This window comes from Phyllosticta capitalensis, assembly GCF_038381095.1.
Source record: "Phyllosticta capitalensis strain CBS 128856 chromosome Unknown BKA78scaffold_2, whole genome shotgun sequence".
Classification (NCBI taxonomy): Eukaryota; Fungi; Ascomycota; class Dothideomycetes; order Botryosphaeriales; family Phyllostictaceae; genus Phyllosticta; species Phyllosticta capitalensis.
This window is the reverse complement of record NW_027117440.1, coordinates 515,949-541,518: the sequence shown is the minus strand read 5'-3', so window position 1 is coordinate 541,518 and position 25,570 is coordinate 515,949. Positions and strand designations below refer to the sequence as shown.

Below are 25,570 nucleotides of genomic sequence, written 5' to 3'. Positions count from 1 at the left end.
CCGCAGTCGTGCCCAACCAGAGACTGTGTCGCACAGCCTAGTCAAGCAGATCGAGTCTCTCTTAGTTAGGTCGAGTCTTTCTTGGTAGCGGGATCGTGAAAAGGTTCAGCGACCAAAAGAAGCGATTTGAGATCCAAGTCTAAACACCGACCACCGCTGTCCGGAGGGAGACTGGCCGTAATATCAAAGACTAGATGACTGGGACTATGCCACAATCGTCACAGGCGTTGATCAGTCATGAAGGGTTGCGGGCATGATCCCGTAAAATACTCGAACCGTTCCTCGTGGCAAGCCTCCACCGGGAGTTTTCGGAACACGAAAGTCTTCTTGGACGCGCTTGCCTGTCGACAACAACGCGTTGTCGCGGTCAAAATCTTTCCGAATCCCGGGGAAAGGGAACATGGCAGCAAGGCAGTGCTCTCCCGGAACCCTCGTGGCGCAGGTACAAGTCATCAGGAAACACGGAACAGCCGTCTAAGCCTCGTCCGGGTCGTTCCTGATAGCAACCGGCTTGGTATTTCAATGTCTTGGGACATCCGCTCCAAGACTTTGGAGGCTCGTGTATGCGTCGAGGTAGGCTTGCCCCGCCTGCGGTCCGGTCTTCTGGTCTTGGAGAGTCTCGACCTCTCAAGAATGTCTTGTTGGCAGCGTCTTTGACCATCCACACGGGGCGGCATCTGGTCCGGAGTCGATATCAGCGTCCGTACCGACGCTCCCGATCGTCACTTTTCTTGCACCACCCACATCTTGTCGAGCCGTCTGCAAGAATGAGGTCTGACGTCTGTTAGGGCGAGTGTCGCGTTTCCGCTAGTGCGACCGGGCCGTGCGGATCCTTGCGGGGAGTGGGAACTTGGCACTGGAAGACTGCGCTTCAGTCTCGTCGTTGACAGCTGTTCGATCGCCAATTTCGATCTTCAGTCATGCGATTTGGATTGTCAAATGAGGGGTAAGAGGAGGAACATAATGGTGTTCGCGCGAAGTAGGTGTTTATGTGGTAGTAGGCTCGGGGTGCCCTTGTTCGCCCAGGCAGCTGATGGCTTTAAGCTTATTTTTTGAGTTGTGGCTTCCTTGGCGGCGCATGTGGCGTGGATGGCGGCGGTTCTAGCGGGCTGTGAGGTTGACGTGTGGAAGTTTGAGAGGTCTGGTTGGCTGGTCTTGTCACTGCTTGTGTTCTGTAGGTGGTGGTGGCTGGAACTTGGTTGGCCGCAAGTCTTGGATTCCGGTTGAGTGTAGTTTAGTTGACTGCGCTGCTGCAATACTTAGTTCAAGCATCTTTTTCTTCGGCTCCCAACGCGCGTCATCGTCATAGACCACATGTTGTGGGTTGGCTCGGAAGGCAAGTTTTCAGACCCTCGTCTCTGATTATAACTGCTTGCTTGAGCCTCCTGATCGACGACAGGAAGCAGACGTTCCAAATCTGCTACCATGAGCGCCGGAAGCTCAAGCTCACACAAGGAAAGAGGCTCAAGATGCGATCCATCACCGGGAACTGGCTGTTCGAGCAAGATCCAGGTGAGCAATCAAAGGAGCGATTCCTCCTTGCATGCTCTGCCGGCAGCCCCGCCCAAAGTCTCGTTGCGTGAACGCTTGAGGCACTTTACCTGGGTGAGTATTGAGTCGGGTTTGAACGGGATGTGCAGGACTGACTTGAAAAGTCCCAATTCGAAATCACCATGGGAACCGGAGCCATGGCAGCCCTCATGGCGCAGCAACCAAACAGCTTCGAAGGCGTCCGGACGATTGGAAAAATCTTCTTCATCCTCGACATTCTCCTCTTCGCCCTCTTCACTCTGTGCATCTCATTCCGTTTTTACGACAACCCGCGCGCTTTTAAAAGGTCACTCCATCATCCTCATGAGTCCTTCTTCCACGGAGCATTTTGGGTGAGCATCGCCTTCATCCTGTACAACATGCAGGAGTACGGTGTTCGCGCATGCGGTCCCTGGCTCGTCCGGACACTCGAGATTTTGTACTGGATATACGTGGGGTGCGTCCTTTTGGTTGTGGTGTTTCAGTACCACATCATTTTCGACGAAGAAGTGTTGCCAGTGTCTGAAGTCATGCCTGCGTGGCTTCTGCCGGCGTACCCCTTCCTGGTTCTGGGTCCTCTCTCGGCCGACTTGCTAAACAGCCAGCCACCAGATGCCGGTCTTCCGATCTTGATTGGTGGAATCATGTTTGCTGGTTTTGGCTGGGGAATCGCATTCATCATGTACACATTGTACTTTACTCGTCTGATCACCCGTTTTCTTCCGACCGAGCCCAAACGTCCAGGAATGTACGTAGCAGTTGGACCTGCAGCATACACAGCAAACGCGCTTGTTTCTCTTGGGATGAAGGCTCCCAAAATACTTCCACCAGACTACCTTGGCGTCAACAGTGTCGTTCCTGCAGGGGAGATATGGCGCGCAGTCGGCGTTCCTGCAGGCATCTTTGTTTGGATGCTTGGGTTCTGGTTCTTCTCCCTCGCCACCATCAGCGTGTTGAAAGGCTTCCGCAAGATGCATTTCACACTGAATTACTGGAGTTTTGTGTTCCCGCAGGCTGGACTGACAATTGCTGCCATTGAGATAGGTAACGTCCTCGAAGCTCCGGCCATCAAAGGTATTACAAGCGCCATGACCATTCTCTTGGTTGTCGCGTGGATTGCTGTTGCAGTGCTCACAATCAAGGGCATCTTAGACAGACAATGTCTTTGGCCAGGTATGGACGAGGACGAGGAAGAGATGGAAAGCGAGGGCTTCATTTGGGCCAGATGAGCGACATGGTCCGGATAAGTTTCCAATCCTGTCATGCACAATTTGTCAGTCGCAGACTTTCTCAAGCCATAGGCCGAGGACTGGATACCCGATGGAAAGGACGCGTTGTCCTGTCAGCAACATTTGTTTGCTTGCAGAGGGCAAGCGAAATGTCCGGCCATGACTTCTTCCATTCATAGAAGGAGCACAGCAGATTGTTTCTGTGCAATAACTGGCTGAAGATATTCCAGGACACTGAGGACGATCTCCTCTCACGGACAATCCATCCAACAATCTGAAGCCCCGCAGCTTGCGTGGTTCTGACACCGCTCGCCTTCATGTCACACGGCATCGGCGCCAACAGCGGGACAAATGGGTCCGGGGACACTCGTTCCGGATGACCTGATGGGTAGAAGAGCAGCAAATCTCGACTCGAGCCGTGAGTCACCGACTGCACCACGCGTGTCGTCCTTTGGAGTCCTGGGTTGAAGGGGGAAGCTTTGACAAGAGATAAATTGCCAAAAATGGAAATGTCTCCACTGCAAGATGATAACTGAGTTTCTGGTGATTCTAGGCCGCCCGTCACCGTAGGGCGCAACTGGGAGAACCGTCGTTGACAGCTTATCCAGATTTCGTCTTCGATCGGCCTGCTTTCGGCGATTGATCTAGTGATGCGTGGACGGCACTGGCGCGTAGAAGAAGAGGGGGTGTCCTTTGTCTTGAGCCCATTCGCGCAGCTTGCAGCGTCCGCCGTGGGGAGTCACCGACCATCAACAGGTTTGCCGTTCATGTCGAGACAGAGTTGCCGCTCATCCGGTCAATGAAGATTGATGGAAGCAGAGCCGTTGGCGAGCAAAGGGAGAGGTGAGGTCACAGGGCGTGCAAATGAGGCGGTTAGGTTCCTGGGAAAGGATTAGCGCTTGCTAAGCGATCCCCGAAAGTCGTTGCCGTCCTCGCCTCTCGCCTGCCGGGGACAATTTTCTTCTGGGGGCCGAGAGTGCGGGAACAACAACGCCTTTTCGAAGATCGATTTTATCACCGAATGAACATCGACCGCTTTGTGGGGCGTGGTGGGTCGCCCGGGATGGCGTTCCAACTCACAGAAGCCGTCGGCATTGTGCGATCCCTGAGCTGCAATTATTTTCTGGTGTGCAACGTCACGCTTACCAATGTAGCCATCTATTGGACCCTCTCTGCGGTTTATCTTTCATTCATATCTCTCCGCTGACCGTCTTTCGTCTTCTCCTCTCGAGTATCCCTCTGTTTCTTTCGATCCGGGACGTCGACATGCAATCCTACCTCCAATTTCGCCGCATTGGCCTTGCGGCACAGGCGCAAATTCAGCGCGACTTGGAAAAGGCCCAATTGGTCACCATCAAGCCGCAAGCACCTGAGCATACGGCACCACCGTCGATAACCTCAGAGAAAGACCCTCATGAAGGAGAGGAAGCAAGGGAAGAGCAAGAGGAGGATCCAAGTGACAAGGAAATTGAAAGTGGGGGAGAGGTGAAGGAAAACGAGAATCTTGAAAAGGCCGAGTCACTCGACTCGTCGCCAGCTCATCGGTCGTCCGCCTCCACCAATTCTTCGGGTTTAGCTGAGATCCAGCCAGTTGATATCGAGCGGCACCACACGGCGACCACTGTACAGACGCAGTACACAGCCAGAGCCGCCCTCGGCCACACTCTTACAGGTATCCACGCGCGCGACAGGCGAACCCATGAAGGGGCAAACGGCAAAGTCTTCGTCGTCGGCTGGGAGGGTGAGCTCGATCCTCTGTGCCCACGCAACTGGAGTCACTTTAAGCGAACTGCAGTGACGCTGCAAATCTCCGCCATTGCCTTTGCCGTCACCGCCGCATCTGCCATCGACTCGACCATTTTGCCTCAGGCCGCCGAAGAGTTCGGTGTCAGCGAAGTTGTAGAGTCACTCGCGACAGGTTAGAATGCAAGTATATACTGAAGACTCTTGCTAACCATTTTAGGCATTTACTTGATTGGCTTTGGTCTCGGCTCTCTCATTGCAGGCCCCTTTTCCGAGACGTTTGGCCGCAATGCCGTCTACATGGGCTCTCTGTTCATCTTCATGATCTGGATCATGGCTTCGGGCCTCGCGCCAAACATTGGTGCCCAGATTGCATTCCGTTTCCTAGCCGGATTCTGCGCGTCGACGCCCCTTGTATGCTCAGGCGGATCGATATCCGATCTTTACAATCCGCTGGAGAAGACCTATGGATTTCCTCTTTACGCGCTTTCCGCCTTCATCGGGCCCATCCTTGCCCCGGTCATTGGAAGCTACATCGGCCCTTCGTCACTGATCAGCTGGAGGTGGACCGAGTGGGTTTGTCTGATCATGTCCGGTTTGGTGTTGGTCATTTGCTTCGCCGCAATGCCTGAGACGTATGGCCCTCTACTCTTGACCTGGAAGGCCGCCCATCTGCGCCAGATCACTGGAGACGACCGTTTCCGAGCGGAACATGAGATTGTGGATTCGACGCTTTTCTCCCGCCTCAAGGTGGCCATGACCCGACCTTTCCTCATGCTTACGGAGCCTATCGTCATGTCGATGACTCTATACCTGACGGTCGTCTACATTGTCCTCTTCACCTTCTTGGACGGTTACACCTACATTTTCCAGGACACCTACGGAATCTCTCAGGGGCTCACCAACGTCATCTTTGTCGCCATGTTCTTGGGTGTCCTCTCAATCGGCGTACTCGTTCCCATGATCTACCGCATGACTGTGAAGGAACTCGAGCGCGCACGTACGCAGGGAGAAAAGATGTTCAACCCCGAGGTCCGCCTCTGGTTCTGCATGTTGGGAGCTGCTCCCGCTATCCCGATTTCCCTATTCTGGATGGGCTGGACGGCAAACCCCAACATCTCTATCTGGTCTCCGATCATCGCTTCCTTCGTCTTTGGCTACGGCATAACCGGAATCTTCATCACCGCGTACATGTACATCATCGACTCGTACGAAGTGTACAGCGCTTCGGCCCTGACCTTTGTATCCTTGGTGAGGTACGTCGTCGCCGGTGGAATGACCGTTGTTGGTATCCCCTTCTATGAGAACGTCGGGGTAGCTCACACCTGCACAATTCTCGCATGTATTGCCTGTGTGCTCGTCCCGATCCCATACATCTTTTACAAATACGGGTACATCATCCGCCGCAAGAGCAAGTACGCTGTCTCGAGAGAAGTTTGAGGAGTTATCGGGACCTCCGACCATCTCGAAGACGGTCAAAATTGCATACACCAAATCTGCATTACCCATAGATCTCGTTATCATAGATCTCATTGTCTGGAAAACGGCAGATTTAGACATCTTTCCTACATCACAAACGAATTACAAATGAGTAGACGCTCTCAATGACGGGCCCGGGGATGGGGCACAGTTCAAGAAATCAAACTCAATGAACAAACGAAGGATTCGGGGATTTGGTATGGCTATACTCTTTTGATTTCGGCGCTACCTCTTTAATACCAAAGTCGCATTCGACAGCAATAATATATTTATCTTTAATCTTCCATGCATCTCCTTTTTCTCATCTGAACTTATATCTTCACAGTACATAAAAACGCAGGAAAAATTGAAGAGGCGGATTCTCACTTTGAAGTCTCTGCCCGAGAAAATCCTTCGCGCTTATCTACAAGGAGTCTTCACGAACGCTTCCACCGACCTCGGAGACCGCTATCTATGGACCTGTCATGTCACGTCCCCACGTTTCGTCCCGTCCCGCTGAGCAAGTGAGCGAATGCGGAGACACCACCTGCACTACCCCACGAAAATCTCATGCAGGGACTACCCCGCAACATGCTTGCCGTCGGAACCGAGATCAAGACGACACATGGACGACAAGCGGGACTCAACAATTCACTGTTCTCCTACCGTAGACTTCGAGATCTCAAGTATTGTCGTAGGCTACAATCATGCCGTTCCTCGCCACAGAACACCTCCCCATCCCCGACCAGGACATCCTCTCATGGTCACTGGACAAGCCGCAGTATGACTTGGATAAACCAGTGAGCTAGCCTTGCGTCGTACGGTGGGGCTCACATACTGATACATCATCGAGGTATTCATCGACGCAGCGAAGCCATCGCGGACAATCAGTGCCCGCCAGGCTCGCAGTCTGATAGAGAAATTAATTGCTGGCTTCAAGGCAGCTGGTGTCGAGAGGGGAGAGTGTGTTTGCATGCATGCTTTCAACGATGTCTGTTGACCCCGTGAGAAGCTCCTAGATGAGATTCGAAGTTTCGAATGGCTTCCAGAATTCAACGCGTGTACCTGTACTTCGAATCGATGCTGAAATCTGCCGCAGATCTGCTATTCGATGGCCTTCCTCGGCATCATCGGGGCTGGAGGTGTCTTTGCCGGCACAAATCCTTCCTATACCCCCTACGAGCTCGCTCATACCATCCGCACTGCCGACGTTCGATATCTCCTTGTCGAACCATCACTGCTTCCCAACGCAATATCGGCCGCCAAAAGCACCTCGATTCCACTGTCTCGGATCATCGTCTTCAACCCTCCAGGAAGCGACGCCGCCACACAGAGTTCGCCCCTTCAGTCCCAGCACGCCCTTCACGACTGGCAATGGCTTCTGTCCCATGGATCCAGCGATTGGTACCGCTTTTCTGACCATGCCACCGCGACTTCAACAACAGCAACCCGTCTTTTCAGCAGCGGCACCACTGGTCTTCCCAAAGCGCTCAATCTTACCCATCACAACCTGATCGCGCAACACACGCTGGTCATGGAGCACCCCTCTTACGCGCCACGACGACTCGCCGCCTATACCATCCGTCGCCTGCTTTGCACGCCCATGTTCCACGTAAGCCAAGTCTGCCGCACGCACGCGACACCACTGCGCAGCGGCGACGTCAGCGTCGTGATGCGGCGCTTCGAAGTAGCAGCGTGGCTGCGCAACATCGAGCGCTTCGCCATCACCGAAGTAAACACCGTGCCCATGATGGTCAATGCCGTCGTCAATTCCGATCTGCCCGGGAAACCGGGCTACAGCATGGCCAGTCTGCGGAACAGCTGGTGTGGTGCAGCGCCCCTGAGAAAACAGCAACAGGCCCGCTTTCGCAAGCTGTTGAGGGAAGATTGTCCGTTCAATCAGGTGTGGGGTATGAGTGAGACTAGTGGCATTGCGACGATGCTGTATTGGCCTGAAGAGGACCGGACTGGTGGTGTTGGTAGAAATATTCCGAATGTAGACGCGAAGGTCGTGGATGATGAGGGTGAGCGAGAGATGCATCTAAGCACGGATTTCTTCCATCAAATCGCGCATGCTGACGACAACTCCCAGGGAACGACATTTCCGACTTCAACGTCACCGGCGAGCTTTGCGTGCGAGGACCGATCATCATCCAGGGCTACCACCGCAATGAGGAAGCAAATGCACGAGACTTTGACGCCGACGGCTACTTCCATACGGGAGATGTTGCATATCGCGACCGCACAACCAAGTCCTGGTACATCGTTGACCGGAAGAAGGTGAGCAGAGGAGGTCCGACGACAAGGAAACCAGCAGCTAATCATGAGAACAGGAGCTCATTAAAGTCCGCGGCTTCCAAGTGGCGCCGGCCGAGATTGAAGGCGTCTTGTTGGGCCATCCAGCGATTGCAGAGGCAGCAGTCATCGGTGTTGTGTTGACGCAGGATGGATCCGAGTTGCCGCGAGCGTACGTTGTGTTGAAGGACGGAGCTATGTTGTCCGAACAGGAGGTGTTTGACCATGTCGCTGAGAGGCTGGCAAAGTACAAGAGACTAGATGGTGGCATCAAGATGGTTGGTTTCATTCCCAAGAATCCAGGCGGCAAGACTTTGAAGAATGAGCTGAGGGAACAGGCAAAGAGGGAGCTAGGTGTGAAGCTGTAGACTTTGATACAACAGAATGATGCGGTGCTTTTGGTGGGAGTAGAGTGCGCTTGGATTCGATGTCAGTCACCTTGTCATCAATGAAAGATTTTCAGGAACCTCTCCATCTTCTCACCTTTTTTCCACGACCACTGTCCCCAAGAATCCCCAGACGACGTACTGAACCCGTATCGTACAGTGAGTTTCAACCTCTACTAAGACTCGTGCGTGAAAAGACAGCGGAAAAAGACTTTGGCGCGAGCGATGGTAGACTCGCGGAATCCGGGAGTATTTGGAGCCGCCACACAGGAGCAGCAGGAGAAAGACTTCCAAAAGGCTTGCGAACTAGAGCATGAGTTCGAGACTGGCAGCCTGGAAGATTCTAGGAACTCTTGGTGAGTGCATGAAGCGACAGGGCTCCCTTGCTCTGATTGGACGTGGACAGGATGCGCTAAAAATGCTGTGTCACCATGTGTACGGCACCAAATTGCAGACTTCGTTTGCCCAGCCCCATCGACAGCTTTTCATCATCTGTGGGACTGACACCCCATGCATAGCCCGCCGCCAGACAATTCGCCAGTAGACTCGCCGCTGTCGGAAGTCTCATCAAACACAATCCACGACCACGAGGCGCAGAATGCTGAGGATGACGAAAAGACGTCGAACATCACTGCCGGATGTCTCGTCGTAGGTCAACGCATGCATGTATCGCGTTCAATCTACTAACGTGGAAACCAGTCTGTTGACGTCGCAGCCAATCGAAGTTGAGGTTGGCAATGCGCCGAAAGAGACGTTCTTGATTCACAAGTCGCTGCTGTGCATGGAATCGGAAAAGTACCGTGCGCTACTTCAGGGAACGGGTGATTGGAAAGAAAAGAGCGAGAATAAGATCACGATCGTGGATGAGGATCCCAAGCTTTTCAGGTCCTATGCCAAATACCTATATTACGACGATTGGACCTACCAAAACGACGACGAAGAATCCTGTATCGTACACCTGGCTCGCCTGTACTGCCTAGGAGACCGGCTAGTAGCTAAGCGCTTCCAAGAGAGCATACTTTGGCGATTCGACCTGGAACTCAATTATGCGTTTGTCGAGAATGTGTCTGATGACGATCTTTGCGGCATCCTCGAGGTCGCATTCAGCGAGCTTCCGGAACGTCCCGACGTGGATCCTTTGCAACGCAAAGTCGCGCGGCTTGGAGCTTCAAGGCTCTTCGATCTTCAAAAGTACCCAAGATTCAAGGATGAACTCAGCAAAGATGTCCCTGAGATAACGCGAAGAATGTGCCTCTGTATGGCACCAATGGAGCTCCGAGACCTAGAGAAGGAAAGGCTCTTGCAAAACAAACGGAAAACAACCGCCAGAGGCGTGAAGTGCGATCAGGAGGAAAAATCAGAGCATCCACTTGAACGTTTTTACATATAAAAGCGTCCAAGTTGTCTTTGAGAGCGTTCCTGTATGGATGGAAAACTTCTTGGGAAATATAAAGTCAGGGGTCTCAGATGGTTGAAAGATTCGACTATAGCATGGGACACCGGTTGGGCGAATAGAGACATGATGGGACGCCGAATGACATGCAGACTCTAAGTAAACCAGATCATACTTTGGTTAGTTTCGGCAAATATAGGCCTGAAAATTTCAAAAGCCCAAAGTTACCTTGGCGTGGTCTCCTTGGGATTCATCGAAACCATCAGACCATGTTTTCTCTGAGAGAATTCTCTCTTCATGCGACTTTGTACTCCTGTGTCGAAAGTAGTTGAGTAGTAAGCGGGGCCAAGTTGTTGGAATAGGTAGTATTTAAGTTTATCACTAAGAAGTTGATGGAGTACAAGAGGCTAGATAGTGGCATCAAGATGGTTGACCTGAGCCCTTGTTCAACGCACTTCGAAACGACGGACCTCTGCATCATGGAAAAGACCCATGTTCGAATCCTGCGCACTCCCAACCCCAACTCGAATGTAAAAGCTCTCTCCTGGGGGGGGCAGCAAGAACAAGAAAATCGCGGGACGTCTCGCTATCGACGACCAAGAGACAAAATATTGTGAAACGGACGTCCCTCGAGTCCGGCGGTTGAAAGTCCAAAAAGATATTCTCGGCCAAACCGTTTAAACCTGCGGCATTTTCCACGCCAACCTCCGGCTTTTTGTGTTCTGGGGACGTGCAAATGTACCCTTTGCGTGAAGCCCCCTCCAAGAATACTGGTCGACCCTTGGGGTCAATTCGAAACTCCGACTCGTGCCTCTCTGGTGCTTGGTCCACTGGATCGCCAAAGTCAGACCGAAATCTTTTTTCTGCTCCGAAGTGTGGGTAAACCATGCCACCAAAAGTTCGATCGGAGGTGGTGGTTGCTGCTCTGCAGCTAAGCCATGACCATGTTGGCGGTCCCTCTGGTGAGGAAAGATTCAAATGGAACGGCCATTTTCGCGAATTCTCGTATTCTCTGAGCGTGCTTGTGTCATATGTGTGACTGTAAGCCTTCCATAAAAGCGAGTATGCAAAGTTGTTTTCCCAAAGTCCAGCGACGTAATTACTTTTCAGTCGTGGTGCATATGATTTTGCAAGTCCAAGAATTGCCTGAGGCCAGTCTGTAGGTCTTGTGATGTCCAAGGAGGTGTATTCTTTAAGGCAGGTTTCCCAAGAGCTCCAATGGCTGGAATCTAGTCTGCTGATTTCACTGCCGAAATAGGCTTTGAAAGTTGTAAAGCCCTTCTGGATGTCATAGTACCCACATTCACACATTGTGTGATGTAGGCACTCCCAGACCATTTCAGATCCCATGAAATGAAGTGTGCGACGTGAAAGAATCCTTTCTTGGAAAACCCAAGCTCTTTGGAGAAGGGGAAAATTGTTTGTTTTCAGTAATGTGAGTTCTCGTGAATGGGGAGTAGAAAAGGCTTGATGAACTTGATGAAGGTGAGCTCGAGCAACCACATTGCGAGCAACCATATTGCAGGTCAACTGAACGGACTCCTGTGGTCTTGATTTGGCTTCAGAAGGCAAATTGGGGGACCTTGTTCGAGCTGAAAGTAAGCCCCCAAAAGGATCCTTTGAGGCAGTTGCTGCAATGTTCAGATAAGAGTTATTATATATTCTGGCCATTTGTGCAGATTGATCTTTCCAGTCATTCTCATCGTCCTGGATGATGCATAAGGAATCAATCTAAATGTAATCACACTCCAGCAGCCTTGTGATCTTGATTGCATCCTGGAGAGTTGGTGGAATCTCGGCCCAGTCTATCCCTTTTTGCCTAGACGCTAGGTTCTCCTTCAAAGTCCGGAGGATTTTGTCGGGCTCTGATCCCCAGCAATGGCTCAGTGTCATGTAAGCCACTTTGGAGTCTGGCGGGAGCTCGACAAGACAGACTGCTTCTCTGGTCACCTGGATTAGTCTTTTTGGGCAAAATTCTCCCTGACCAGCAATGTCTTGGCTGCAAACTTTGTGATTTGCATCACAGTCGTCAAGCCACTTTTTCAAGGTATTACGAATGTGGTGGTCCTCTGGTCTTGTCGGTACAGTTCCTGACGGCCCGAAGCTTTCATGAACGGAATCGATCGCTAAGATTTGTGAGTCTCAATCGAGCCCAACATTCTTTCTGTTCTCTGAAGCAACTTACTATTAAGACTGAAAAACTCGATTGGGGTTCTCCAAGGGCGATCCACACAAAGTTTGGATTGGCAATAATTGCCTTTCACAATTGATTTGACGCATTTCTGATCGACTCGGGACACCAGCAGGCTGCGACCGGGTCGTATCTCAATGCAAAGATCCCACTCCTTTGTATTTGTTGAATCCTCCACATCTGAACACGACTCAGTAGATTCCTCCTCATCTGACCACAACTCAGTAAAAGCATCCCCAACGGACAACGGCTCAGCAGGAGGCGGCTGAAAAGTTCTATCTGTCTGGAGCGGCCAGAGCTAATCAATGCCTTGCTTCAGAATCGAGCAAAGAGGACAGCCGTCCGCTGCAGACTTTTCAATCCCATGGAAGGTGACGCAGTGAAGCCGACTTTCTTTGTCTTCCTCAGTAGAAACGATGCGACGATGACTCGGGTCAAGCGGTTGAAAGAAACGAGGTTGAAGATCAAGGCAGATACCACAACGATCTTCAAGATTGTCGTAGGGGTCGACGTCGATGGCCATGGTGCAAATGACTTCGTAGTGATTGACTTGCTAGCTTCAAGACGGAAGAGGATTATATTAACAGAATTGATGAGGAAAAACAAAGGCCTGGGATTCGGCAAGGGCTTTTTAGAGTAGGCAACGCCGCCCTCCTCCGGCTCTCCGGTCAGCATGTTCATGGACCCAAAAAGCATCTATAAGAGTGCATATGCGCTGACCGCAGGAAGACTTACGCAATGCGCAGCTGCTAAGGATATCCAGATCCACTTTCAAGTTCAGGTGCCAGGTTTCGCTCTGTTTTCGCGTACCCGATTGGCTGCGACATCTGCGAATATTAACGCCATCTGGGCTGCAGTACCACGTAACATGTGCTGAGTGGCTCGGTCGTTAGCCATTTGCAGTCTGTCGACGCTTTAGTAACTTGGGAGCAATGTAACTCGCTACCCGATTAAGCGACCAGTGTGGATTTGAAGGCTTCTGAAAAGTAACATGCTATTGATTGAGCTGAAAAAGAAGTGTTAGTCGGGACGCATGAGTAGTGAGTGATGTGTAGGTGATCGAACAGGAAATGTAGCCAGAAAGCCTCAAGGACCTCCTCTGGCACCCCCTCCGTGATATTGACAGTTAGCACTGTTAGCGTATGCTTATGAAGGTAAGAATCTGAGTAGTGAGTTTTGGCATCTGAGTCGTCTTCGCAAATGCGCAAACCGGCGAATACAATTCCTTTGTGCTCGAAGACTGATCAACCCAAAATTTTCTCAGGAACCCCTTGACGACTCACCTGTGATACATAGCAATGTAAAGATTTGGTCAAAGGCGAGGTAAGTTGTGAGTCGTAGCAGGCACACTAGTATCCTTGCACGTGACTTTCAAACCAGGAAATAGAGGTGACAGTGACAAGTCAGGTTGGTGTTTGGTTCATTGGCACATTGGGCTCCAAACCAGAAGTTCAGCTTCAAGGTCTGGTTGTTTTTGTATGCCTATGAGAGAGCTGCCCTTCCAAGTGTCTTGAAACTGCGTACTCTTTTGGCGAAAATGCAGTCGACTGCTGCATGTAGGCCACGAATTCTGGCAGCAAGGTTTGAAGTTGATATTTCTTGCGGCCAAGCCCTTTGAGTTTCAATCGGGAAACAGTATGGAGTTATCAAGCGAATTCTGAGCTGAGGTTGCTTTCGCTATCTTTTTGCGTCCGTTGATGAGTGCGCTCTCACATCTCGAGCGCTACAGTAGGAGGATAACGGAACGACGGCCAAAGCAATCAATCCGAAACAGATTCAACCAGATTCTCTGCCACGTTGTGCAACGTGGTGGTGCCCTGACAACGGACAACGGGCGATTCTGGTCGATCATGGATTCTCCCAACAGATGATTGGACTCGAAAATGTTTCAGCTGGCGCCGTCGCCGATCTGAAAATGGCTGTCGATTCGAGCTACTCGAATTTCGTGCAGTCAGCCGATGACGCCATTCGTTTGATCGCGTTGACGGGAAGCGTTGAGGACAAACGGCAGAAGAGGCCATGGAAGAACGTCGAACAAGGTTGGTGTTGGAAACAGGAAGAGAAGCACCGCCACAGGACAGCTGGACAGCCACCTAGCAACCCGGTCATCCACGCCGAAGCACCTAAACTCCAGCATCCACGATCCTCGCTCACAGCATCGCAGCATCGCAGTTCTCGTCGTAAGCTTCGAGGCAAGCTCAACCTGTGATTTTGCCCTCGCCAATGGCAAAGCGCAGCACGACCTGCGACGACTGCAAGACGCGGGCCAGGCCCTCTCCGGCCGCACGTTCAAACCTTGGAATGCAGCACAATCTGCGGGAGAGCAAAGTGGTGAGATAGCGGTACGAAAGCTGCTCGAAACGGACAGCTCCCACGTCATTCGATTGGTTGCATGGAAGAAGGCCGACTTTGGATGCAGGGTCTGCGCGGACTTTAGTATGACGTCAGGGGTAAGCCGACCCGCCCCCGCCGCTCGAGCAACAACTTTGGAACAGCCAGAGGAGCACCAAGGCGACACCAGAACGACACTAGAAGTTCGTAGGCGCCATTGTGATCTCCAGTATGATGATTGGAAGCACGACGGGTGAACAAACGCCCTCAATCGCACCAGAATCGGCTGGAGCAGGATCCTGGGGCTTACCAGATCTCCGCCGTCGATAGCAGTAGCTGCAGTCAGGCCTTCCTCGCAACGCACCACCTACGTCGACCAACCAGCACGGGAGCAACGGAAACAAGGTTTGGACTGTCCTGCCGTACCCTGCAGCGCTGAGGACAGCAGCAAAAGAGTTCCGGTCAAGCAGGCTGGTGGTTGGCTGAGCAGTGGCACGGCCGGCCTCTGCCCTATGCCAAGTTTGCCGTCACCAGTGATGAAATAGGTACCGCTCCAGCAGGACAGGGACCCGACACCAACAGGTCAGCTACCCGGTAGCTCAGCCCAGCAGCTCCTCGAGCTACTCCTGCCTTCCCTGTCGGCGTTGCGTGCGGGGTATAAGAAGGCTGATCTGGCCTTGGTCTTCATCATCATTAACATCTCTACCATTCAATCCTCAAGCAATCACAAAGACTCTCCTCGACTTCCAATCACTACATCAACATGGACGCTCTCAAGGACAAGCTCTCCGGCCACGGCTCTGGCGACAAGACCCAGACTTCAAACACTGCCGGTGGCAGCTCTCAGAACGAGGACTACCTCGACAAGGGTACGACATGCCACTTCCTCAACGACATATTCAGGACGTTTGAAAGGCCCGTGGCTAACACATCCCCAATAGGACTCGACTCCTTCGAGAAGAAGAAGGGCCTTCCCGTCAACCGTGACACCAACGAGAAGATCGTGAGTGTCCGCAAGCCCACCATTCAACATCGACACCCTTTTCAGCGTACATGAGCTAATAGTCCATCTTACAGACCGACGCTGCTCGCGGTGCCTTCGAGAAGGTCACTGGCAAGGACGTGCCCGACAAGATCTCCAACTAGATTTTTCCTTTCTCTTTTCCCCTGACGACCACCATGGACGTCGATTGATACCTGTTTTTCTGTTCATGATTACCACGACGACGATGAGATATCTGGGGCGGTTGGGAGGGATATGCTACAGCAACACCTATGTTAGCGAAGCCAAAACCGGCTTGACTGAATTGAGCTCCCATTGGATAGAAAGCTTGCCATTGCGGATACGAGTGAGTGGTGAGGAAAGTTTGGTGGTCTCGGCCATAACCCACGTCTTAGATGCACGGCGCGCATCACTCGTTGGCGCGACACCACCAACCGCACACCCACCCAACATCTTTTGTAAATCACCTGTTCACGCTCGCTCATTGCGAAAAACGCAGCATTTAGTTCCTCACCACCGGCATTTCTAATGCGCCCTCCACACCCTCTACCCTACTACCCATCTCCTCCATTGTCCTACAATCTCAATACCAAATCACCAGAAACAAAAAACACCGCCACACCGCACGCCCTTTACCCTCTGCCCATCCACTGCCTGCGCCGCGCAAACTCTCCACAGGCAGGGTCACAGGGTCCGCCGATCGTGATGTCGGTTGGCCGATCCACGACCCATCCGTCATCTGCGCTCGTCTCGAGTTGCAAGCGTCAGTGATGGGCAGGCAGGGCTGAGCGCGCGGTACGAGGTTTGTACGAGAGACGGTTGCGTTGCGTGGTTGGTGGACGATGATGATGGAACTGGGACACTTGGTGGAGGCGAGGGGGAAACGGGGGGAAGGGGGCAGGAGAGGGGAGGGAGTGATGATGGGTGGTAAATTGCCATGATGGAGAAAGTATTATTGGCCTAGGACGAGGAATCATTCGATGATTTTGTTTTGCTTTTTGGAAAGCGACGACACCAGGTAGGTAGACGTGATGCATTTCAGTCCGGGCTGCCTCCTCCAGCAAACGGAGCGCTTCCTACGTACCGACAGCGTAGTGCTCACCTCGCCCATCGCTGGCTGGCTGGCTGGCTGGCTGGCTGGCTGGCTGGCTCGCTCGCTCGCTCGCTCGACTGCTGGCCATGCCGCGCTGGAGTGGTTGCATTTATTATTACACGCGTACGCGCGCGGATAAGGCTGTGATACCTATCCCTCCCTCCATCAAATACAGTACCCACCCACTGCACTCCTTCCACCACCCTCAAGATTACAGACCCAGCCCTCTTACCGTCTTGCAGCATTTAATTGCCTCCACCTCGAATCTCGACTACCTACTTGCTCCTCCCACCCGCTCACACTCTCACGCTCTCGCCCACCCGCCCACCGGCCTAGCGCCAAAACAGCATCGCGCGCGCTGGCGGCGTTTCACCTTGCACTAGCTTCTCTGCTCCTGCTCTAGCCATTCGCGGCATAGCTCTTCTCCCTCATCACCAACAATCCACCCAACTAGCTCCATACAGACAATGACCAGCCTTTGTCAGCACAGCACAGCACCCACCGCACCCATCCCTTGTTGGGCAGTCTCGCGCTGTTTTGTTTCGGCGTCAAACAGCCAGCCCTCAGCGCAGCCAGCCCTACGAACCGCTCGACGGGTTACCTGTTTCTGTTTCTGTTCAAGGTACGGAGGAGGCAGGGTGCAGTAGTGACGGTGCCTGTTTCGCGTCCCTGCGCAGCTCAGGGTCCCGCCAGTCTCCAGGTTTGGTCGTCGTCAATTCGACGGACGGCCCTGCCCTTGCCCTGCCCTTGCCCCGTCGTCTTTGTCTTTTGCCCTGCGTCTTGCCCTGCGTCGAGGCTCAACTTTAAAAGATTTTGATGGTGATGATGATGATGATGATGATGATGGTGGTTGGTGATGCGATCCCTGCTTTTGCTTCGACTACGTCAAACTCGTTAGTTACTTAGCGCCGACGGAGTTTCTCCTGTGTCTGTCGTCATTGCAGAAAAGCGTGTTTTGAAAGTTGGAGAAAAAAAGTTGTTTGATACTTTAGACTACTACTCACTACATGGCTAGCTGTCTGGTATAGATATGTTGTTACCTGCCTCCGTCTGTCTTCCCTTGCCATTCTGTCCAATCAGCTGGCTAGCTGCCCTTTCTGCTGCCGTCTCCTGGCCTTCGATTCTGTCGTTCGTTGTTGTCCGTTACCTCCACACACTAGGTTTAGTTTCGGAAATCGTAATACCTCCACAACGGCCCCAAAGAGACGGAGAGTCGTAAGAAGCGCGAAAATTCAGGGCGCTGGAGAGAGACGGTGTCGCTGCTGTGTCTTCGTTGGTTGTTGATTCTAAAGCCAACGACAGACGCATTCGACCGCCATCTCGGCGCTTGTTCGCAAAGTTGAACGCAGACACGCACGCTCGAGGGGGGATCTGAATCAAATCGCTAGACGCAGCAGACTGACACAAGGAAAGGCCCTCATCGCCGATGGGCCAAGAGCGCGTAAACTCAGTCTCATTCAGATATGGCAATCTTCATGAGCAAAGTAGAGCAAAAAGAAAAAGGTGGCACAGCTAGGTAAATTTTCTTTTTGACTTGAGAGATTTTTGTTTCTTTGTGGTGGGTGGATTTGGCAAAAGATAAACAACAACTTTGGTCGAGGGGGTTAAACCAGAACCAAACCGCACCGTGAATTTCTCTGCTACCGACACCATGCTACTGACGACAGGGGAGGAGGGGCGCGAGGGAATCGAAAAAGAAGAGGGTTTGGATGGTGGAGGCAGTAGAAGGCAAAGTAGAGATTAATGTAGGAACAGAAAAGAAAATTGCTCTCAAGATGTAGCCGAGAAAGGGTACAGGCTCTGGTGTACCAGCCACTTTCCCAACCACTCCTCGGGCCACCTCCATGGTGTGAGAATGCAAGGTGAAGGAAAAAGGTTCACGGGTGGGGTTGTTTACTATTTTCTTCGCGTGTCGATAGACCAGCATCAGTTGGGGTAGGACTGTCCGCTGAGTGGCGTCGAGTACAGCGAACTTCCATATCGTACACGGGGTCGTCCGTGGAGATAGAGGGGTAGCTTGGCGCACCGCATGTGGCACGCATGTTTCCCGTGGTAGAATCAAAGAAAATGGGGAAGTCGAGCGAAATGAGAGACCGCGTTCCGAATCCGAGTGAGTCGCTTCCCAAATGTCCAACTCCTTGGACCCCAAAACACAAAAAGACCCTTAAAATATGTCACAGAGAAGAGCACGCGAAGTCGTGCGGTCGGTGGAATCGAGAGGGGGTATCTTGCCGGCGCTTCCGAAAGTGGATCCTCGCTGTACGAGAATCCCACTTTTCTTGTGTTGTCGACAGCTCGATCCAGGGAGCCAAGACGGAGGATGAAGAGACGGGGCGGCTAAATTTGCGGTCAAGATTTGAACAGCCGCCCAGGCGCGCGTAGGAAAAGAGACGAGAAGTCGAACGATTCGAAGGGATTCGTAATCATGACGGCGCAATCGTCTAGTCATCGTCAGGGTTCCTCACCTGTCACCGTGTCAGTAAGAATGTTGTCGGAACAAGCGTGGATGCACCAACCTGGAGAATCCTTCTCGAGTAATCTTGGTTGTCGGCCACGCTGCCATTGCTCATTCTCCGCGCGAATGCAGGGTCGAGAATTGTGTCGTTCATAGAGGTACCGGGAGCCTTTCCACCGGCAACAAAGTTATTGACGCTGTGGCGCTGGCGGACCTCTTCCTCAATCTCCTTTCTCTTCTTGTGGCGGAGGAACAGGAGAACACCACCGATGACGGCCGTCAAGACCACGACGCCGACAACGACGCCCGCGGCGATGCCGGCCTTGCTTGCAGTGCTGCCAGAGCTCTTGTTGGATGCCTCGGCGCCCTTGGTGACAATGACGGTTTGACCACCAGCAGTTACGACAACGGGCGTTCCCGCGCTGGTGCTGGAAGACGAAGAAGAAGAAGACGACGAGCCGCCGTCATAGTAGTCGACCTCGTTGTTGTCCAACCCGCTCAGGTAGACCTGCCAGTAGTTCTTACCACCACCTGCGACGCGTTAGTACGAGGGATGCCGTCGGGGCACAAGTGACCTACAGTTGTCGCTGTCATAACCACTGCAAGGCGTGTTGCACTTGTCGTCGTCGACCTGGGAGCTCTTGGCAGGGATTTTGTTTCCACAGTAGCAGTTTGTGCCGTTTACCATGGCCATGACCTCGTACGATGCACCGACGCATACTTCCTGGCAGTTGCCCTGACTCTGGTAGATGTAGTAACCTTGGTCCTCGAGCGGTTCGTACGAAGAGAAGCAGCCCTTGGAGGTCATGGACTTGAGGGCGCCTGTGTAAGTAGGAGACGATGTTTGCGTCTTGGTGCCGGCGGGCTCCGGATAGGCCAGGGCAACGGGGTCGGGACCGGGTGCGGCGGTGACGGATGAGAGGAGCGAAGCAGCCGTTGCAACGGCGAGCAGAAACCTTGACGCCATGGTGTGAGAGGGCGAGAGGGCGTCGTCGGAGGAGTAGGAAAGAGAGCGAGCGGTGTCGACAAAATTCTTTTGTCGGCGAGGTTAGTTTGCAGGCGACAGGCGGTAATTGGTAGGCGTACAGAGAGAAAGCTGCAGTTTGCCTTGAGTCGCGCTCGCACCTGGGAGGTGTCGGTGGCCCCTTGGTGTGGGAATGGGTTGGCGTGTGGGCACGCAACAAGTCGTCGGGGTGGGTGGGGACGGACTTGGGCCGGTCGGGTCGAACAGCTTCGACCAGGCGGAGCGAGAGGATCAGAGAGGGAGGTGTTGGTGGTTGAGGTGGTGTTTGGGATGTAGAGGGTAAGGTTCAGGCAGTGAGGGAGGACTAGGAGGTCGAGGACTTGGGATCGTGGGAGTCGGTCGGCCTGGAGGAGGCTGAAACGCCAGGCGCTGGAATTGCAGGTGAGGAATGCTGATGTTTCAGCGGCGGGAGGTTTTGACGGGCCCCCTTTTTGGCGTGTGGACTGCGGACTGTGGAGACGATGGCAGCAAGGAATGTCGAGAGTGAAAGAGTGTGAGAAGGATGGAACAGTGGAAAAGAGTGTGGTGACGAGTCGGACGGACGGGGACGGGACAAGGACGAGAACTGGAGCGAAAGTTGACTGGGAGAGTTCGTGTGAGCTGGTGCAGGTGGTGGAGCTTGCGCTGGTCAAGAGTCCGTGACCTTCAGGAGAGTCAGCCAGCAGCCAATTTCGCACGCACCGATCCCCGGCAGCGCCCCTTGCTGTGCGTGTGCCTCTTTTGTCCGACCCGATGTATCCCAATCATCCAATCTCTAAAAATCCTACAGTACATAACCTCTAGCACGAGCAGCGCAGGCGAATGAGCCCTCACATTTCGTGTCGAAACTGTCAAACCGTCAAAACTGCCGCCCGCGCCGCCGTTGTTCGCTCGTAACTTGGTACCGCCCGTTCCCCCTTGAGCCTCAGCTAGCGGCGTACCAGCATCAACCCGCCATCCAATCAGCGCGGCCCGCCGTTTCCGTCCTTGCCGCCCGCTGCCTCCCAGTCTCTACACCAACACTATCCCACTCTCCATCATCAACCGCTTCAGGCCGCCTGCAGTCGTCGCCAGGAACATACATACAGCCCGTAGATATCCTCGCTCCGACACGTAGCCAACCGTCGTCCGTCGACCGTTTTCGCCGTTGAGCTGCCAACCCATCTCGCAGGGAACCCACCCGTCAACACATCAACCTCACAATCCCCGTCTCTCTGCACCAATCGCATCTCAGATCGACTCCCTGCGTCTTTGCCATCGACAACGATTCTGAGACCTCTCGCTCCACGCTATCCGTGCTCGCGGGGGCTCTCTCCAGTTTTCTACAAGTCTAGACCTCTGCCATGCCATCCTTGGAGCCATCCACTCGCGTGTCGTGTCGCTATGTGTTCCTCTCTTGACCTTCAAGGCCCTCAGCTTGAGAACCACTCCTCAAGTTGTGCAAGACGTCTTGGCTTCTGTTTCTCGTACTGATTGACTTCTTGACCTGGCCTTGGCGAGCGTTGGCAATAGTCAATAAAGCTTCCAACGTCCTGGAAGAGAAACGGAACTGCCCACTCGCGTGCCGCGCGTCAAGAGTCCGTCAAGGTTGCTGACGGCCAGTAGGGCCTTGTGGAACTCGGCCTGGTCTCCGTTCCGGGCTCTGATTTAATGCATTCGTATCAGTGTCCAACGAGGGCAGCCACAGCAGCCGCTTGATTTATTTGGAAGTGGCTTGACTGCTACCGAAATTCCATGCGCCTCAGGCACGCGTTGGCTTGAACATAAATAGAAGTCCGTCTCCTATATCTACTATCTGCATATATTAATGCATGCTCAAGCCTTGGAATGGCCTTTACAATGTACGCGCAGATCGTAGGGGGCAGCACTGCCAGCGATAAAAGAAATATCAACATCTTGAGCAGCTGCCCGATGATGCTGAAAACTCAAAGCTGTCTGTCCTCTAAAAAGATGGAGTACTCTACACGCTCTTGGAAAGGCGGGATTGAAATCTTCTGGTCCATCCACCTCGACAACAATGAGCAATTCCTGTGTTCGTGCCCGCGAGCTCGTCCAAGCTGACTATGCCCGTTTTGGTGTTACAATGCCTCGAATATGATTGGCCAGATTCCGTAACTTACGACGCTGACTAACGGAGCTCACCCCACACAACCCCATGCTACTCCACGTCGTCCTAAGCTGCGCGCGTCTTCAACACCCTCATGCCACCTCTTTCTGCCATTGATGCGCCCTACCCCTCGTGTTTGCCGGGCTGCGGCGCACTCAATCGTCCCTCGCAATTGTCAAGCTCTTTGGATCACGGATGATGCCCTCGTCGATGCCCTACACCGATACACCAAGGCTTCTGACGCCGCTAAACGTTCTGGCAGCAAGCGCTTTGGCAGCAATGTCCCAGGCCCATTGGAAGCCAGGAGGCGGCTCGCAGGTCGTCGAATGGGTGGTCTATCAGCCGTAGGTCCACCGAGCGCCGTGCTAGACTTCGGCGCACTGTTCGGCGGCCCGTTCGCAGGCGCGAACCGCACGCCAGTCGAGAAGAGCTGGAGATGGGAGCCTCCACGGCCTGCGGGCCAATCAATGATACCTGGTACACTCAATTCCTGTGCATCACGAGTCCAGCTTCTCACTGTGGATGCCAAATAGATGAATCTTCACCACCCGCCCCCACGTTCGAGATACCCGACCTTCAATTCGTCGAAAGTGATTCCGTCGAGCAATTTCGACTGCGCCTGCAGCCCATCAAAAAGCCCAGCCTGGCAACCAAGCTCATGGAAGAATTTCGCGTTGATCCCGAGGACCGAATCCTGATAAACCAAATTGCATGCGACCACTTTATCGCCAGGTTAGCTTCGGATCGCCGAGACGGCCACAAGTGGCTTTTCAAATTCGTTCTTGAAAATAAATACAGTGCGAAGAAGGCGGGACTCGTCAATCGCGTGGTCCAGCATTTCGCAGAAACCGGCTTCTTCATGGTACACAACCTGGACGACTTTGTCTCCAATTTTCTACCAACAGCCTGTCGACTTGGAAAGCTTCATCAAAGCGACCTGTCATCAATTCTGGACCTTTTGCCCTCGATATGCTACAAATCTGTCACAAGTGGCACTACAGAAAAGAAAGGATGGCTTTTGCGGGCTTACCGGAATATTTGGCAGGCTCTGCGCGGAAGCCGAGAGCTTTCACTGGAAAGAATGGGCCGCGAAAATGTGGCAAAGCTGGCTGAGCTCGTTGCCTCCCTTCCTGATCCCTCGCCCAAAAAGTCTCGTGCTTCTGGTCATAGGACAGACTGGTCGCTGTTCAGGCTGGAGCTGTACAACTTGGCCTGGCCAATCAATGAGCCGCTGCCGGGAACTCCAAATCTTCAAATGGCCATCGAATCGTGGGCACGACAATTGATGGAATCCGATTCGCCAAACTCCTCAAATTTGCGCGGTCTCACATGGGATGTTTTGGTCAGCTTGATCGACTCCCTTTCATCGATTCGAGCTCAATTTGCCATGGTTGCTGTCACTCGGCGACTTTTTGACGATGAAATCGACCTTGAAAGCAACAAATCGTTACAAATCTGGGTAGACTGCCTAGCCCGAGTCCGTCACTGCTCGCTTCCGAATCTCCCAACCTACAGACTAAGGGTCTTCGAAATGGTTCCTCTGCTGGCTGCTCGCGTGGAGCTTCTTGCCGCAGCAAAGCATTTTGACAATATGGACCCAGTCAATTTGGCAAGGGCATGGTTAAGAGCTTGGTTGCCTCTTTACAATGAGGAACAAGTAGACCTTGCCCGATGGGAAGTTCAGCACGTCAAACTGAAATTGGCCTTCGAGGAAGGTGTTCGCCGGATGGTCCCGAGGTTTGGGTACGACGACACGAAAATGTTTGAGCTCATTTTTCGCCTTTTTGCCGACTTGGGGATCGTCTCCATCGAGGTGCGTAAAGCACTGGAGTTTTTACTCGAGAAATACGGTCCAGGAGAGATTTTTCGACTCCTCCAAAGGTTGCGGACCAGGAACATCTTCTTGCAAAATCCGTTATTTCTTGCCTCGCTCATAGAAACTCTGGCCGAGACACGTCCCTTGCGAGCGCTTGAAATTTTCAAAAAGACTCCTGGAATGTGGCTGAGTTTGTGTCCAAATCTACCACTCACGCTCATTGCGCACGGTGCCCTCAAGCGAGAGGAATTCTTTGCTCTCGTGAACCGCTGGCCCAGAGTTGTGAAAGAGGGCCTATCTCAAAAAGAAATCGACATCCAGAGAGAAGAACTTCGTATGCTCCGCTCTGAAATGGTCCAGTTTGTGGCTTTTGCTTGGGCAGACGCCGGAATTCTTCCCACCCGCGTCCGTTTTCGCAATGTCTACTGGTGCTGGCGCTACCTTCTCGATCACTATCTGCCTATAACTCCGCTTCTTTCCAAGGCCTTTGTACGCGCTGCGATTACCGGTCCCTTGCAAAATCATCAATGGGTGTCGCGGATCAAGATTGGCTGGGTCCTGGAGAAATTCGTCCGCCCTCTCGAAGGCGAGTATGTCGAGCGGGAGCTCGGCCGCCTTATTCACGTCTGGCGTGGTGAACTAATTCAGGAAGCGCGTCGTCGCTGGGACAAGGCCGACTATTTTCGACGCTTCGGCCCAAGCACTGTCGATATGGTGCGGCGTGCTGGGTTGTTTGAAGAAGACTTTCCTCGGCGCACTCTGCCTGCCTCGTCAGATGACGGCGGCGTGCCGCAGCGGATGCTTGTCCGCCGCCAGTACGTTCGCTCTGGCCGCAATGCTGCAGATCGCTTTCCTCGTCTTTGGTGCGATAGAACATACACAAAGTTGCCAGCCCGCGACCGTCTGCGCTGGTTCCGCACTCCGGTCCTTGGAAACAGCCGAGCGCACCAGGCTGGGCCTCAGGGCAACCCTATGATGGTGAGAAACGGCCCGCGGAGCGAAGGGCTCAAGAAAGACATGAAGCGGTGGAAGAGACGCAAGGAAGCAAGACGGGAAATCAGGGCTGCAAAGCGAAAGGTTCGCGAATCTTCGAAGACCCCGGAGTTACTTGCGGCTGATGAGTTAGAAGTTGTGAAGCAGGAAAAGAAGCGTTTGGCATTGGAGAGAGGGCAGAGGAGCACGTGGAGCAAAACCATGGCCAAGTCCAGCGTGTGGCAGAGGGCGCGGATGAAAAGGGGACAACGCAAGTGGAGGGAGCTGCCACTGGTGGCAAAGCCTCATCGGAGCAGTGTCATCAGGAAAGTTCAAGTTGACGGCTTATACAAAATTCCGCAGGCCCTTTGGAAAAGCGGAGGTTCGAACAAGACTTTCTAAGCAGACATTCAATGACTCAACGATCTGATCAGTCCATTTTGCGATTCTCCGTGGAATATCCAACGAGTTTTCCGCCCACTTTGGCGTCCAATTTCGTCCATTATGATCATGTCACGCACCAAATTGCTCGAACATTTCAGCAATCGACCCCTTGTGTCACTAG

At 53.0% G+C, this 25,570-nt stretch overlaps 8 protein-coding genes across 8 annotated transcripts; 6 read left to right on the top strand and 2 right to left on the bottom strand.

Annotated features, from left to right (window-relative positions):
• Window positions 1–1,673: 1,673 nt before the first annotated feature.
• On the top strand, window positions 1,674–2,759 carry BKA78DRAFT_329740 (voltage-dependent anion channel; the record flags this gene model as incomplete). Its single annotated transcript, XM_066889696.1, has 1 exon — window positions 1,674–2,759. One exon carries the CDS (start codon window positions 1,674–1,676, stop codon window positions 2,757–2,759), a length of 1,086 nt encoding a protein of 361 aa, XP_066747413.1.
• Window positions 2,760–3,740: 981 nt separating this feature from the next.
• BKA78DRAFT_304892 (major facilitator superfamily domain-containing protein) lies at window positions 3,741–6,267 on the top strand. Its single transcript, XM_066887658.1, has 3 exons — window positions 3,741–3,855; window positions 3,914–4,677; window positions 4,723–6,267. Exons 2-3 carry the CDS (start codon window positions 4,026–4,028, stop codon window positions 5,940–5,942), a joined length of 1,872 nt encoding a protein of 623 aa, XP_066747412.1. The 5' UTR covers window positions 3,741–3,855; window positions 3,914–4,025; the 3' UTR covers window positions 5,943–6,267.
• Window positions 6,268–6,602: 335 nt separating this feature from the next.
• BKA78DRAFT_262231 (putative AMP-binding enzyme) lies at window positions 6,603–8,903 on the top strand. Its single transcript, XM_066885433.1, has 5 exons — window positions 6,603–6,760; window positions 6,814–6,951; window positions 7,060–7,984; window positions 8,053–8,240; window positions 8,294–8,903. Exons 1-5 carry the CDS (start codon window positions 6,668–6,670, stop codon window positions 8,621–8,623), a joined length of 1,674 nt encoding a protein of 557 aa, XP_066747411.1. The 5' UTR covers window positions 6,603–6,667; the 3' UTR covers window positions 8,624–8,903.
• A 214-nt stretch (window positions 8,904–9,117) lies between these two features.
• Window positions 9,118–10,499, top strand: BKA78DRAFT_70600 (uncharacterized protein). Its single transcript, XM_066893616.1, has 2 exons — window positions 9,118–9,289; window positions 9,341–10,499. Exons 1-2 carry the CDS (start codon window positions 9,240–9,242, stop codon window positions 10,029–10,031), a joined length of 741 nt encoding a protein of 246 aa, XP_066747410.1. The 5' UTR covers window positions 9,118–9,239; the 3' UTR covers window positions 10,032–10,499.
• A 1,155-nt stretch (window positions 10,500–11,654) lies between these two features.
• On the bottom strand, window positions 11,655–12,286 carry BKA78DRAFT_364478 (uncharacterized protein; the record flags this gene model as incomplete). The annotated part of the gene is made up of 2 exons (XM_066892524.1): window positions 11,655–12,160; window positions 12,220–12,286. Coding segments are annotated over 2 exons (462 nt in total), but the record flags the coding sequence as incomplete, so codon positions are not given.
• Window positions 12,287–15,319: 3,033 nt separating this feature from the next.
• On the top strand, window positions 15,320–15,702 carry BKA78DRAFT_349583 (uncharacterized protein; the record flags this gene model as incomplete). The annotated part of the gene is made up of 3 exons (XM_066890830.1): window positions 15,320–15,425; window positions 15,498–15,559; window positions 15,634–15,702. The coding sequence occupies 3 exons, from the start codon at window positions 15,320–15,322 to the stop codon at window positions 15,700–15,702; spliced, it is 237 nt and encodes a 78-aa protein (XP_066747408.1).
• A 3,391-nt stretch (window positions 15,703–19,093) lies between these two features.
• BKA78DRAFT_292233 (uncharacterized protein) lies at window positions 19,094–20,074 on the bottom strand (the record flags this gene model as incomplete). Its single annotated transcript, XM_066886022.1, has 3 exons — window positions 19,094–19,117; window positions 19,169–19,638; window positions 19,687–20,074. The coding sequence occupies 3 exons, from the start codon at window positions 20,072–20,074 to the stop codon at window positions 19,094–19,096; spliced, it is 882 nt and encodes a 293-aa protein (XP_066747407.1).
• A 2,178-nt stretch (window positions 20,075–22,252) lies between these two features.
• BKA78DRAFT_70556 (uncharacterized protein) lies at window positions 22,253–25,425 on the top strand. The gene is made up of 3 exons (XM_066893615.1): window positions 22,253–22,694; window positions 22,751–25,110; window positions 25,160–25,425. Exons 1-3 carry the CDS (start codon window positions 22,334–22,336, stop codon window positions 25,166–25,168), a joined length of 2,730 nt encoding a protein of 909 aa, XP_066747406.1. The 5' UTR covers window positions 22,253–22,333; the 3' UTR covers window positions 25,169–25,425.
• Window positions 25,426–25,570: the final 145 nt, after the last annotated feature.

Excerpts from the sequence above, each read along its gene's own strand:
- BKA78DRAFT_304892 (XM_066887658.1), top strand. The coding sequence starts at position 4,026 with ATGCAATCCTACCTCCAATTTCGCCGCATTGGCCTTGCGGCACAGGCG. Across the intron at positions 4,678-4,722 it reads TGTAGAGTCACTCGCGACAG|GCATTTACTTGATTGGCTTT; the intron begins GTTAGAATGCAA and ends TAACCATTTTAG.
- BKA78DRAFT_70600 (XM_066893616.1), top strand. The coding sequence starts at position 9,240 with ATGCTGAGGATGACGAAAAGACGTCGAACATCACTGCCGGATGTCTCG. Across the intron at positions 9,290-9,340 it reads TCACTGCCGGATGTCTCGTC|TCTGTTGACGTCGCAGCCAA; the intron begins GTAGGTCAACGC and ends CGTGGAAACCAG.
- BKA78DRAFT_262231 (XM_066885433.1), top strand. The coding sequence starts at position 6,668 with ATGCCGTTCCTCGCCACAGAACACCTCCCCATCCCCGACCAGGACATC. Across the intron at positions 6,761-6,813 it reads AGTATGACTTGGATAAACCA|GTATTCATCGACGCAGCGAA; the intron begins GTGAGCTAGCCT and ends TACATCATCGAG. Across the intron at positions 7,985-8,052 it reads GAAGGTCGTGGATGATGAGG|GGAACGACATTTCCGACTTC; the intron begins GTGAGCGAGAGA and ends GACAACTCCCAG.
- BKA78DRAFT_70556 (XM_066893615.1), top strand. The coding sequence starts at position 22,334 with ATGCGCCCTACCCCTCGTGTTTGCCGGGCTGCGGCGCACTCAATCGTC. Across the intron at positions 22,695-22,750 it reads GGGCCAATCAATGATACCTG|ATGAATCTTCACCACCCGCC; the intron begins GTACACTCAATT and ends GATGCCAAATAG.